This window comes from Onychostoma macrolepis, chromosome 18 (genome assembly GCF_012432095.1).
Source record: "Onychostoma macrolepis isolate SWU-2019 chromosome 18, ASM1243209v1, whole genome shotgun sequence".
Taxonomy (NCBI): domain Eukaryota; kingdom Metazoa; phylum Chordata; class Actinopteri; order Cypriniformes; family Cyprinidae; genus Onychostoma; species Onychostoma macrolepis.
Window position 1 is genome coordinate 29,954,459 of NC_081172.1, and position 14,960 is coordinate 29,969,418.

The 14,960-nt window shown below is 40.2% G+C and overlaps 1 protein-coding gene across 1 annotated transcript in view; it reads right to left on the reverse strand.

Annotated features, from left to right (window-relative positions):
• prx (periaxin) overlaps positions 1 to 14,960 on the reverse strand; it is a 35,638-nt gene that overhangs the window by 4,292 nt on the left and 16,386 nt on the right. The window contains 16 exon segments of the mRNA XM_058750828.1: positions 67 to 922; positions 966 to 1,198; positions 1,200 to 1,370; positions 1,448 to 1,915; positions 2,420 to 2,571; positions 2,682 to 3,088; positions 3,175 to 6,016; positions 6,129 to 6,277; positions 6,424 to 6,653; positions 6,832 to 7,069; positions 7,383 to 7,548; positions 7,676 to 8,640; positions 8,787 to 9,596; positions 9,642 to 13,491; positions 13,624 to 13,817; positions 14,029 to 14,194. Coding sequence (XP_058606811.1) covers positions 67 to 922; positions 966 to 1,198; positions 1,200 to 1,370; positions 1,448 to 1,915; positions 2,420 to 2,571; positions 2,682 to 3,088; positions 3,175 to 6,016; positions 6,129 to 6,277; positions 6,424 to 6,653; positions 6,832 to 7,069; positions 7,383 to 7,548; positions 7,676 to 8,640; positions 8,787 to 9,596; positions 9,642 to 13,491; positions 13,624 to 13,817; positions 14,029 to 14,194 — 11,897 coding nt within the window.

Here is a 14,960-nt window from a genome sequence, read left to right on the forward strand (position 1 = left end):
TCCTGTATGCCCTTTAACATCTACATCTCCTTCTGCTCCTCCCCTGGCAGAGAGATATCTATAGACGGCATGTGAATCTTTCCACCCTTGATATCGGGAACTTCAACGTTGATTTCACCTTCTGATGGTTTTAATTTAGGCAAGGAAACATCTAATTTAGGCATTTCAAATTTTCTTCCTTTTCCTGTATGCCCTTTAACATCTACATCTCCTCCTGCTCTTCCTCCAGGCAGACAGATATCTATAGAGGGCATGTGAATCTTTCCACCCTTGATATCGGGGCCTTCAACATTGATTTCTCCTGCTGATGGTTTTAATTTAGGCAAGGAAACATCAAATTTAGGCATTTCATATTTTCTTCCTGCAGGTCCTTCAACATCTACATCTCCTCCTGCTCCTCCTCCAGGAAGAGAGATATCTATAGAGGGCATGTGAAACTTTCCACCCTTGATATCAGGACCTTGAACGTCAACTTCACCTCCTGATGGTTTTAATTTTGGCATTTTAAATTTTCTTCCTTTTCCTGCAGGTCCTTCAACATCTACATCTCCCCCTGCTCCTCCTCCAGGTAGAGAGATATCAATAGAGGGCATGTGAAACTTTCCACCCTTGATATCGGGACCTTCAACATTGATTTCACCTCCTGATGGTTTTAATTTTGGCATTTTGAATTTTATTCCTTTGCCTGCAGGTCCTTCAACATCTACATCTCCCCCTGCTCCTCCTCCAGGCAGAGATATATCTATAGAGGGCATGTGAATCTTTCCACCCTTGATATCGGGGCCTTCAACATTGATTTCTCCTGCTGATGGTTTTAATTTAGGCAAGGAAACATCTAATTTAGGCATTTCAAATTTTCTTCCTTTTCCTGCAGGTCCTTCAACATCTACATCTCCTCCTGCTCCTCCTCCAGGCAGAGATATCTATAGAGGGCATGTGAAACTTTCCACCCTTCATATCGGGACCTTGAACGTCAACTTCACCTCCTGATGGATTTAATTTTGGCATTTTGAATTTTATTCCTTTGCCTGCAGGTCCTTCAACATCTACATCTCCCCCTGCTCCTCCTCCAGGCAGAGATATATCTATAGAGGGCATGTGAATCTTTCCACCCTTGATATCGGGGCCTTCAACATTGATTTCTCCTGCTGATGGTTTTAATTTAGGCAAGGAAACATCTAATTTAGGCATTTCAATTTTTTCCTTTTCCTGCATGTCCTTCAACATCTGCATCTCCTCCTGCTCCTCCTCCAGGCAGAGATATATCTATAGAGGGCATGTGAAACTTTCCACCCTTCATATCGGGACCTTGAACATCAACTTCACCTCCTGATGGTTTTAATTTTGGCATTTTAATTTTCTTCCTTTTCCTGCAGGTCCTTCAACATCTACATCTCCCCCTGCTCCTCCTCCAGGTAGAGAGATATCAATAGAGGGCATGTGAAACTTTCCACCCTTCATATCGGGACCTTGAACGTCAACTTCACCTCCTGATGGATTTAATTTTGGCATTTTGAATTTTATTCCTTTGCCTGCAGGTCCTTCAACATCTACATCTCCCCCTGCTCCTCCTCCAGGCAGAGATATATCTATAGAGGGCATGTGAATCTTTCCACCCTTGATATCGGGGCCTTCAACATTGATTTCTCCTGCTGATGGTTTTAATTTAGGCAAGGAAACATCTAATTTAGGCATTTCAAATTTTCTTCCTTTTCCTGCATGTCCTTCAACATCTGCATCTCCTCCTGCTCCTCCTCCAGGCAGAGATATATCTATAGAGGGCATGTGAAACTTTCCACCCTTCATATCGGGACCTTGAACATCAACTTCACCTCCTGATGGTTTTAATTTTGGCATTTTGAATTTTCTTCCTTTTCCTGCAGGTCCTTCAACATCTACATCTCCCCTGCTCCTCCTCCAGGCAGAGAGATATCTATAGAGGGCATGTGAATCTTTCCACCCTTGATATCGGGGCCTTCAACATTGATTTCTCCTGCTGATGGTTTTAATTTTGGCATTTTGAATTTAGGCAAGGAAACATCTAATTTAGGCATTTCAAATTTTCTTCCTTTTCCTGCATGTCCTTCAACATCTGCATCTCCTCCTGCTCCTCCTCCAGGCAGAGATATCTATAGAGGGCATGTGAATCTTTCCACCCTTGATATCGGGGCCTTTAACATTGATTTCTCCTGCTGATGGTTTTAATTTTGGCATTTTTAATTTTCTTCCTTTTCCTGCAGGTCCTTCAACATCTACATCTCCTCCTGCTCCTCCTCCAGGCAGAGAGATATCAACAGAGGGCATGTGAAACTTTCCACCCTTCATATCGGGACCTTGAACATTGATTTCACCTCCTGATTGGTTTTAATTTTGGCATTTTGAATTTTCCTCCTTTTCCTGCAGGTCCTTCAACATCTACATCTCCCCTGCTCCTCCTCCAGGCAGAGAGATATCTATAGAGGGCATGTGAATCTTTCCACCCTTGATATCGGGGCCTTCAACATTGATTTCTCCTGCTGATGGTTTTAATTTAGGCAAGGAAATATCTAATTTAGGCATTTCAATTTTTTCCTTTTCCTGCATGTCCTTCAACAACTACATCTCCTCCTGCTCCTCCTCCAGGCAGAGATATCTATAGAGGGCATGTGAATCTTTCCACCCTTGATATCGGGGCCTTTAACATTGATTTCTCCTGCTGATGGTTTTAATTTAGGCAAGGAAACATCTAATTTAGGCATTTCAAATTTTCTTCCCTTTCCACCATGTCCTTCAACATCTACATCTCCTCCTGCTCCTCCTCCTGGCAGAGAGATATCAATAGACGGCATGTGAAATTTTCCACCCTTGATATCGGGGCCTTCAACATTGATTTCTCCTGCTGATGGTTTTAATTTAGGCAAGGAAACATCTAATTTAGGCATTTCAAATTGTCTTCCTTTTCCTGCATGTCCTTCAACATCTACATCTCCTCCTGCTCCTCCTCCAGGCAGAGAGATATCTATAGAGGGCATGTGAAACTTTCCACCCTTCATATCGGGACCTTGAACGTCAACTTCACCTCCTGATGGTTTTAATTTAGGCAAGGAAACATCTAATTTAGGCATTTCAATTTTTTCCTTTTCCTGCATGTCCTTCAACATCTACATCTCCTCCTGCTCCTCCTCCAGGCAGAGATATCTATAGAGGGCATGTGAAACTTTCCACCCTTGATATCAGGACCTTGAACGTCAACTTCACCTCCTGATGGATTTAATTTTGGCATTTTGAATTTTATTCCTTTGCCTGCAGGTCCTTCAACATCTACATCTCCCCCTGCTCCTCCTCCAGGCAGAGATATATCTATAGAGGGCATGTGAATCTTTCCACCCTTGATATCGGGGCCTTCAACATTGATTTCTCCTGCTGATGGTTTTAATTTAGGCAAGGAAACATCTAATTTAGGCATTTCAAATTTTCTTCCTTTTCCTGCATGTCCTTCAACATCTGCATCTCCTCCTGCTCCTCCTCCAGGCAGAGATATATCTATAGAGGGCATGTGAAACTTTCCACCCTTCATATCGGGACCTTGAACATCAACTTCACCTCCTGATGGTTTTAATTTTGGCATTTTTAATTTTCTTCCTTTTCCTGCAGGTCCTTCAGCATCTACATCTCCCCTTGCTCCTCCTCCAGGTAGAGAGATATCAACAGAGGGCATGTGAAACTTTCCACCCTTCATATCGGGACCTTGAACGTCAACTTCACCTCCTATTGGTTTTAATTTTGGCATTTTGAATTTTCCTCCTTTTCCTGCAGGTCCTTCAACATCTACATCTCCCCCTGCTCCTCCTCCAGGCAGAGAGATATCTATAGAGGGCATGTGAATCTTTCCACCCTTGATATCGGGGCCTTCAACATTGATTTCTCCTGCTGATGGTTTTAATTTAGGCAAGGAAATATCTAATTTAGGCATTTCAATTTTTTTTCCTTTTCCTGCATGTCCTTCAACAACTACATCTCCTCCTGCTCCTCCTCCAGGCAGAGAGATATCTATAGAGGGCATGTGAATCTTTCCACCCTTGATATCGGGGCCTTTAACATTGATTTCTCCTGCTGATGGTTTTAATTTAGGCAAGGAAACATCTAATTTAGGCATTTCAAATTTTCTTCCCTTTCCACCATGTCCTTCAACATCTACATCTCCTCCTGCTCCTCCTCCAGGCAGAGATATCAATAGAGGCATGTGAAATTTTCCACCCTTGATATCGGGGCCTTCAACATTGATTTCTCCTGCTGATGGTTTTAATTTAGGCAAGGAAACATCTAATTTAGGCATTTCAAATTGTCTTCCTTTTCCTGCATGTCCTTCAACATCTACATCTCCTCCTGCTCCTCCTCCAGGCAGCGATATATCTATAGAGGGCATGTGAAACTTTCCACCCTTCATATCGGGACCTTGAACGTCAACTTCACCTCCTATTGGTTTTAATTTTGGCATTTTGAATTTTTTTCCTTTTCCTGCATGTCCTTCAACATCTACATCTCCTCCTGCTCCTCCTCCTGGCAGAGAGATATCAATAGAGGGCATGTGAAACTTTCCACCCTTCATATCGGGACCTTCAATGTTGATTTCACCTCCTGATGGTTTAAATTTAGGCAAGGAAACATCAAATTTAGGCATTTCAATTTTTTTCCCTTTTTTTGCATGGCCTTCAACATATACTTCTCCTCCTGCTCCTCCCCCAGGCAGAGAGATATCTATAGAGGGCATGGGAATCTTTCCACCCTTGATATCGGGGCCTTCAACATTGATTTCTCCTGCTGATGGTTTTAATTTAGGCAAGGAAATATCAAATTTAGGCATTTCAAATTTTCTTCCCTTTCCACCATGTCCTTCAACATCTACATCTCCTCCTGCTCCTCCTCCTGGCAGAGAGATATCAATAGACGGCATGTGAAATTTTCCACCCTTGATATCGGGGCCTTCAATGTTGATTTCACCTCCTGATGGTTTTAATTTAGGCAAGGAAACATCAAATTTAGGCATTTCAATTTTTTTTCCTTTTTTTGCATGGCCTTCAACATATACTTCTCCTCCTGCTCCTCCCCCAGGCAGAGAGATATCTATAGAGGGCATGTGAAACTTTCCACCCTTCATATCGGGACCTTGAACGTCAACTTCACCTCCTATTGGTTTTAATTTTGGCATTTTGAATTTTCTTCCTTTTCCTGCAGGTCCTTCAACATCTACATCTCCTCCTGCTCCTCCTCCAGGCAGAGAGATATCTATAGAGGGCATGTGAATCTTCCCACCCTTGATATCGGGGCCTTCAACATTGATTTCTCCTGGTGATGGTTTTAATTTAGGCAAGGAAACATCAAATTTAGGCATTTCAAATTTTCTTCCTTTTCCTGCATGTCCTTCAACATCTACATCTCCTCCTGCTCCTCCTCCAGGCAGAGAGATATCTATAGAGGGCATGTGAATCTTTCCACCCTTGATATCGGGGCCTTCAACATTGATTTCTCCTGCTGATGGTTTTAATTTAGGCAAGGAAATATCTAATTTAGGCATTTCAAATTTTCTTCCCTTTCCACCATGTCCTTCAACATCTACATCTCCTCCTGCTCCTCCTCCTGGCAGAGATATATCAATAGAGGGCATGTGAAACTTTCCACCCATGATATTGGGGTCTTCAACATTGATTTCACCTCCTGATGGTTTTAATTTAGGCAAAGAAACATCTAATTTTGGTATTTCAAATTTTCCTCCTTTTCCTGCAGGTCCTTCAACATCTACATCTCCTCCTGCAGGCAGAGAGATATCTATAGAGGGCATGTGAATCTTTCCACCCTTGATATCGGGACCTTCAACATTGATTTCTCCTGCTGATGGTTTTAATTTAGGCAAGGAAATATCTAATTTAGGCATTTCAAATTTTCTTCCCTTTCCACCATGTCCTTCAACATCTACATCTCCTCCTGCTCCTCCTCCTGGCAGAGAGATATCTATAGAGGGCATGTGAAATTTTCCACCCTTGATATCGGGGCCTTCAATGTTGATTTCACCTCCTGATGGTTTTAATTTAGGCAAGGAAACATCAAATTTAGGCATTTCAATTTTTTCCTTTTCCTGCATGTCCTTCAACATCTACATCTCCTCCTGCTCCTCCTCCAGGCAGAGAGATATCTATAGAGGGCATGTGAATCTTTCCACCCTTGATATCGGGGCCTTTAACATTGATTTCTCCTGCTGATGGTTTTAATTTAGGCAAGGAAACATCTAATTTAGGCATTTCAAATTTTCTTCCTTTCCACCATGTCCTTCAACATCTACATCTCCTCCTGCTCCTCCTCCAGGCAGAGAGATATCTATAGAGGGCATGTGAATCTTTCCACCCTTGATATCGGGGCCTTCAACATTGATTTCTCCTGCTGATGGTTTTAATTTAGGCAAGGAAACATCTAATTTAGGCATTTCAAATTTTCTTCCTTTTCCTGCATGTCCTTCAACATCTACATCTCCTCCTGCTCCTCCTCCAGGCAGAGATATATCTATAGAGGGCATGTGAAACTTTCCACCCTTGATATCGGGGCCTTCAATGTTGATTTCACCTCCTGATGGTTTTAATTTAGGCAAGGAAACATCAAATTTAGGCATTTCAATTTTTTCCTTTTCCTGCATGTCCTTCAACATCTACATCTCCTCCTGCTCCTCCCCAGGCAGAGAGATATCTATAGAGGGCATGTGAAACTTTCCACCCTTCATATCGGGACCTTCAATGTTGATTTCACCTCCTGATGGTTTAATTTAGGCAAGGAAACATCAAATTTAGGCATTTCAATTTTCTTCCTTTTCCTGCAGGTCCTTCAACATCTACATCTCCTCCTGCTCCTCCTCCAGGCAGAGAGATATCTATAGAGGGCATGTGAATCTTTCCACCCTTGATATCGGGGCCTTCAACATTGATTTCACCTCCTGATGGTTTTAATTTAGGCAAGGAAATATCTAATTTAGGCATTTCAAATTTTCTTCCTTTTCCTGCAGGTCCTTCAACATCTACATCTCCTCCTGCAGGCAGAGAGATATCTATAGAGGGCATGTGAAATTTTCCACCCTTGATATCGGGGCCTTCAATGTTGATTTCTCCTGCTGATGGTTTTAATTTAGGCAAGGAAACATCAAATTTAGGCATTTCAATTTTTTCCTTTTTGCATGTCCTTCAACAGCTACATCTCCTCCTGCTCCTCCTCCTGGCAGAGAGATATCTATAGAGGGCATGTGAAATTTTCCACCCTTGATATCGGGGCCTTCAACATTGATTTCTCCTGGTGATGGTTTTAATTTAGGCAAGAAACATCAAATTTAGGCATTTCAAATTTTCTTCCTTTTCCTGCATGACCTTCAACAGCTACATCTCCTCCTGCTCCTCCTCCTGGCAGAGAGATATCTATAGAGGGCATGTGAAATTTTCCACCCTTGATATCGGTACCTTTAACATTGATTTCTCCTGCTGATGGTTTTAATTTAGGCAAGGAAACATCAAATTTAGGCATTTCAATTTTTTCCTTTTCCTGCAGGTCCTTCAACATCTACATCTCCCCCCGCTCCTCCTGCAGGCAGAGAGATATCTATAGAGGGCATTTGAATCTTTCCACCCTTGATATCGGGGCCGTCAACATTGATTTCTCCTACTGATGGTTTTAATTTAGGCAAGGAAACATCAAATTTAGGCATTTCAAATTTTCTTCCTTTTCCTGCAGGTCCTTCAACATCTACATCTCCCCCTGCTCCTCCTGCAGGCAGAGAGATATCTATAGAGGGCATGTGAAACATTCCACCCTTGATATCAGGACCTTGAACATTGATTTCTCCTGGTGATGGTTTTAATTTAGGCAAGGAAACATCAAATTTAGGCATTTCAAATTTTCTTCCTTTTCCTGCATGTCCTTCAACATTTACATCTCCTCCTGCTCCTCCTCCTGGCAGAGAGATATCTATAGAGGGCATGTGAAATTTTCCACCCTTGATATCGGGACCTTCAACATTGATTTCTCCTGCTGATGGTTTTAATTTAGGCAAGGAAACATCAAATTTAGGCATTTCAAATTTTCTTTCTTTTCCAGCATGTCCTTCAACAGCTACATCTCCTCCTGCTCCTCCTGCAGGCAGAGAGATATCTATAGAGGGCATTTGAATCTTTCCACCCTTGATATCGGGGCCGTCAACATTGATTTCTCCTACTGATGGTTTTAATTTTGGCAAAGAAACATCTAATTTTGGCATTTCAAATTTTCTTCCTTTTCCTGCATGACCTTCAACATCTACATCTCCTGCTCCTCCTGGCAGAGAGATATCTATAGAGGGCATTTGAATCTTTCCACCCTTGATATCGGGGCCGTCAACATTGATTTCTCCTGCTGATGGTTTTAATTTAGGCAAGGAAACATCAAATTTAGGCATTTCAAATTTTCTTCCTTTTCCTGCAGGTCCTTCAACATCTACATCTCCCCCCGCTCCTCCTGCAGGCAGAGAGATATCTATAGAGGGCATTTGAATCTTTCCACCCTTGATATCGGGGCCGTCAACATTGATTTCTCCTACTGATGGTTTTAATTTAGGCAAGGAAACATCAAATTTAGGCATTTCAAATTTTCTTCCTTTTCCTGCAGGTCCTTCAACATCTACATCTCCCCCTGCTCCTCCTGCAGGCAGAGATATCTATAGAGGGCATGTGAAACATTTTCCACCCTTGATATCGGTACCTTTAACATTGATTTCTCCTGCTGATGGTTTTAATTTAGGCAAGAAACATCAAATTTAGGCATTTCAAATTTTCTTCCTTTTCCTGCATGACCTTCAACAGCTACATCTCCTCCTGCTCCTCCTCCTGGCAGAGAGATATCTATAGAGGGCATGTGAAATTTTCCACCCTTGATATCGGTACCTTTAACATTGATTTCTCCTGCTGATGGTTTTAATTTAGGCAAGGAAACATCAAATTTAGGCATTTCAAATTTTCTTCCTTTTCCTGCAGGTCCTTCAACATCTACATCTCCCCCCGCTCCTCCTGCAGGCAGAGAGATAGCTATAGAGGGCATTTGAATCTTTCCACCCTTGATATCGGGGCCTTCAACATTGATTTCTCCTACTGATGGTTTTAATTTAGGCAAGGAAACATCAAATTTAGGCATTTCAAATTTTCTTCCTTTTCCTGCAGGTCCTTCAACATCTACATCTCCCCCTGCTCCTCCTGCAGGCAGAGATATATCTATTGAGGGCATGTGAAATTTTCCACCCTTGGTATCGGGACCTTTAACATTGATTTCTCCTGCTGATGGTTTTAATTTAGGCAAGGAAACATCAAATTTAGGCATTTCAAATTTTCTTCCTTTTCCTGCAGGTCCTTCAACATCTACATCTCCCCTGCTCCTCCTGCAGGCAGAGATATCTATAGAGGGCATTTGAATCTTTCCACCCTTGATATCGGGGCCTTCAACATTGATTTCTCCTGCTGATGGTTTTAATTTAGGCAAGGAAACATCAAATTTAGGCATTTCAAATTTTCTTCCTTTTCCTGCATGTCCTTCAACATCTAAATCTCCTCCTGCTCCTCCTGCAGGCAGAGATATCTATAGAGGGCATGTGAAACATTTTCCACCCTTGATATCAGGACCTTTAACATTGATTTCTCCTGCTGATGGTTTTAATTTTGGCAAAGAAACATCTAATTTTGGCATTTCAAATTTTCTTCCTTTTCCTGCAGGTCCTTCAACATCTACATCTCCTCCTGCTCCTCCTGCAGGCAGAGAGATATCTATAGAGGGCATTTGAATCTTTTCACCCTTGATATCGGGACCTTCAACATTGATTTCTCCTGCTGATGGTTTTAATTTAGGCAAGGAAACATCAAATTTAGGCATTTCAAATTTTCTTCCTTTTCCACCATGTCCTTCAACATCTAAATCTCCTCCTGCTCCTCCTCCAGGCAGAGAGATATCTATAGAGGTCATGTGAAACATTCCACCCTTGATATCAGGACCTTGAACGTCAACTTCACCGCCGGATGGTTTTAATTTTGGCAAGGAAACATCTAATTTAGGCATTTCAAATTTTCTTCCTTTTCCTGCAGGTCCTTCAACATCTACATCTCCTCCTGCTCCTCCTCCTCCTCCAGATAGAGAGATATCAATAGAGGGCATGTGAAACTTTCCACCCTCGATATCGGGACCTTCAATGTCCATTTCACCTCCTGATGGTTTTAATTTAGGCAAGGAAACATCAAATTTAGGCATTTCAAATTTTCTTCCTTTTCCTGCATGTCCTTCAACATCTACATCTCCTCCTGCTCCTCCTCCAGGCAGAGCGATATCTATAGAGGGCATGTGAAACTTTCCACCCTTGATATTGGGGTCTTCAACATTGATTTCTCCTGCTGATGGTTTTAATTTAGGCAAGGAAACATCAAATTTAGGCATTTCAAATTTTCTTCCTTTTCCTGCAGGTCCTTCAACATCTACATCTCCTCCTGCTCCTCCTCCTGGCAGAGAGATATCTATAGAGGGCATGTGAAACTTTCCACCCTTGATATTGGGGTCTTCAACATTGATTTCTCCTGCTAATGGTTTTAATTTAGGCAAGGAAACATCAAATTTAGGCATTTCAAATTTTCTTCCTTTTCCTGCATGTCCTTCAACATCTACATCTCCTCCTGCTCCTCCTCCTGGCAGAGAGATATCTATAGATGGCATGTGAAACTTTCCACCCTTGATATCGGGGCCTTCAACACTGATTTCTCCTGCTGATGGTTTTAATTTAGGCAAGGAAACATCAAATTTAGGCATTTCACATTTTCTTCCCTTTCCTTCATGTCCTTCGACAGCCACATCTCCTTCTGGAGCTTTTACTTTTGGCAGTGAAACATCAATTTTTGGCATTTCATACTTTATACCTGTTCCAGAATGGCCTTCTATATCAATGTTTGTCTCTGTTTTATCTTTAGGCAAAGAAATGTCAAGGGAAGGTGTGTGAACTTTGCTTCTTTTTACCTCAAGTCCTTCAATATTGACTTCCACAGATCTTGTTTTAAACTTTGGAAGTGACAAATCAACTTGAGGGAAATGAAACTTGCCCCGCTTACTGACATTAACTTTGCCATCTCCCTTTACCTTTCCTTGTGGAAGAGAAATGTCAACATCTGGCATATCTATCTTTCCACCTTTCACTTCAGGTCCTTCAATATTTGTTTCAGTCCCTACTGATTTTATTTGTGGTAAATTAATATCCAATTTTGGCATTTGAAATTTTGTGCCCTTTTTGGTTTCTCCCTCCAGACAAACATCACCCTCTGTTTTAACCTCTGCTGAGGAGATATTAAAAGACGGTATATTTAATTTGCCACCTTTGAATTCAGGTCCTTCCACGCTGAGTTCCCCTTTGGTTGATTCAAATTTTGGTAAGGAAATATCCAGTTTTGGAATATCAAACTTCCCTATTTTTCCTGAATGTCTCTTGAGATCAACATTACCTGTGTCTGTTACTTTTGGAAATGATATATCAACAGATGGCATGTTCAATCTTTTGCAGTCAGGCCCTTCAATACTGATGTCACCTTGTGGCGACTTCAATTTTGGCAAGGAAATCTCAACACCAGAAGCTTTCACTGCAGGCAGAGAGATATCAACCTTTGGCATTTCAACCTTTCCACCTTTACCAGAGGGTTCCACATGAATATCTTTTTGATCTTTTCTATGTGGCAAAGAAATATCAATTGCTGGCATGTGAAACTTCCCATCGGTTCTTTTAACATCAAAATCAACTTCTCCTAATTTGAGTTTAGGTAGATTTATATCAGATTTAGGAATCTGAAACATATCTCCCTTCTCAACCTCAAGATTTATCTGTTCATTTGTTTTTCCTTTTGGTAATGAAATATCAGCTCCAACCTCAGTTTCGCCTGTAGGAAGTAAAATTTCAATTGATGGCATACTCAATTTTCCTGCTTTTATATCATGCCCTTCAGCAATGGCATGCTCAGATGATTTCACATTAGGTAGGGTGACATCTACTCTAGGCATTTTAATCTTTCCCCCTTTTCCAAAGTGGCCCTCAATATTTGCATCCCCCTCTAGCCTTTCTTTCGGCAAAGAAATGTCAACCTCAGGCCCTTCAATATCAATTTTACCTTGTGGTAATTTCATTTTGGGGAGGGAAATGTCTATTTGTGGCATTTTCACACTTGGCCCTTTCTCAGAATGACCATCCACCTTTGCTTCACCTTTACCTTTTGGTAATGGAATACTGATGTTTGGCTTGTGAATTGTTCCACCTTTTCCTCCAGGTTCTTCAACTATGATGTCACCCTCAGGGGATGTTATTTTTGGAAGAGAGATGTCTAATTTTGTCATTTCAAATTTTACCCCAGTACTCGCATGTCCCTCAGTATCAATGTTTTTTGTAGCCATCTTTGGTAATGACATATCTAATGTAGGAAGACCAATGTCCACATCTGACGTCTCTATCTTGGGCCCTGCAATGTCAAATTTGGGGAGGGAAATCTTATGCACTTTGTCCATGGATCCATCAATGTCATCTCCAAATTTTTGTTTTACATCAAGGTTTAGCACTGGTAATGATGTGTCAGGCTTGGTGGTGTTGATTTTTGTTCCTCTTACAATGCAATCGGGAACTTCAACATCTTTGAATTCAGCCTTGCCCTTAGTCTTTGAGAGATGCAAGTCCAAATCCACATTTGGTGCTTTAATGTCAATCTTGGGCATTTTCAGTTTATTTTCAAATGTATCGGTTTCTTTACTTGCCTCTCCATCAATTTCATCTGAATGAGAAGAAAGTCTTACCTTTGGCAGTTTGAACTTTGGGACTGTCACCTTTGTATCTGAGACATCCAGATTTATATTTGGCATTTTTATCTCAGGACCCTCTCCTTTTCCTTTAACACTAACCTCGAAATTAGAAACATTAGTTTCAGCCTTGCTCTGAGGGATGTTGAAATCACACTCTACTGATGGAGGCTTAAATTTGCCTTCTAGTTCTTTCACCTCAAAGCCGTCATTTGAAGATTGTACATCTAACTTTGACTTTTTAATTTTTGGGAAATTCATTCCAAATTTTGGACCTTTCGTCTTGGCCTTCAGCTTGGATCCAGAGGCCTCTCCCTCATGTGTTGAAACATCTACATTAAACTTCCCTTCACCAACAGCAGCATCCATGGCCTTCATCTTTGGAAATCTGATCTTCCTCTTCTTCTTAGTACTAGTGATAACACCCTCCAGATGTTCTGATCCATCTGCAGTGGCCTTCCCACCTTTCCTTATCTTGAACTTCGGGAATACAAACTCAACATCTACAGGACTGAGGTCTGATCTACCAGGTGATCCCTCAACATCCAGCTCTGCCCATGCTCTAGCTTTTTTGTTCTCTTTCAGTCTTTTCAACCCAAATCTTCCTCCTCTCCTTTTCTTGGTTTTGAATGGTTTCACACTTTTGACGCTCTGCAAGAGAAAGGTTATCATTCCTTCTAGTTTCTACTGTTGTAAGTTCTTTTGTTAAAATTAATTCACTTTAAGAAATACTGTGGATGTTCAAAACATAATTCTATTGTATAGCAATATTTCAGCATGTACCATTTTTTGCATCTTGGCCTTAGGTCCTCTGAGCTCAAGATTTTGTGCACCTGGATGTATGCTGACTTCACTTCCTGGCACAGTCCTCTTCAAAAAGAAGGACACTTTGTAGGGTTCTGCACACTGAAGAATTTTTAATGCGTCCTCATATTTGACGTTATCAAAATACACCCTGGCACTTAGCAGTTGATCTCCTGCAATAACACATCATCAAAAAATAATTATAACTTACATGATTTGTCTTTGTATTCTTAGTACATCAGGAAACTAAATCAATTACTCAACATGGAATTTTTGTCCATTAATGATTATAAGGTTAAAGTTGTTTCTCCTGCTTGTCTCTTCAAGGACAGTGTACAGTATTTGACATTGCACTTTGTAATGTAAAATACAGTCCCTTGGTACCTTTCTGTAGACTGAGGTGCTTTGCAGCGGGGGAGTCTTTCAAGACCTCTTTGATGAAGATGCCTTGCTCCCCTCCACCCACAACACTGTACCCACTAGCTCCAACCTCAGCCTCTGTTTCAACAACCACTTCCACAAGCTCTGACAACTGGTTGTCCTTCTCCACCTGTTCGTTAAATTTACAAAATCAACTTTATTGTCATTTTTAGCACATTGCATGGCAATGGATAAAAATGAAATACATTTCCTTCAGAAAACAATAGTGTATATATGTGTGTGTATATATATATATGTATATATATATATATATATATATATATATATATATATATATATATATATATATATTAGTGCTGTCAAATGATTAATCGCATTCAAAATAAAAGTTTTTGTTTACATTATATATGTATATGCACTGTGTATATTTATTATGTATATATAAATACACATACATACAGTATATATATATTTGAAAATATTTACGTTTATACATTTATATTTTCACATTCTTATATTTTATATTATATATAAATATATTTAATATATAAACAACATATTTTTCTTGAATATATATATATGCATGTGTTTGTATTTATTTATACATAATAAATATACACAGTATACACATATTATGTAAACAAAAACTTTTATTTTAGATGCGATTAATTGCGATTAATCATTTGACAGCAATAATATATATATATAGAGAGAGAGAGAGAGTTCTGATTCATTTTGATTGAAGTAAAAATAATAATAATAATAACTAAATAAATAAATATACATACTGTGTATATATATATATATATATATATATATATATATATATATATATATATATATATATATATATATTAGTCGACATTTGAAGTGGATCATAACCTTTCATCAAACTAGTCCTAAAACCTAAATCCAAAATGCATTATTGTCTTAGG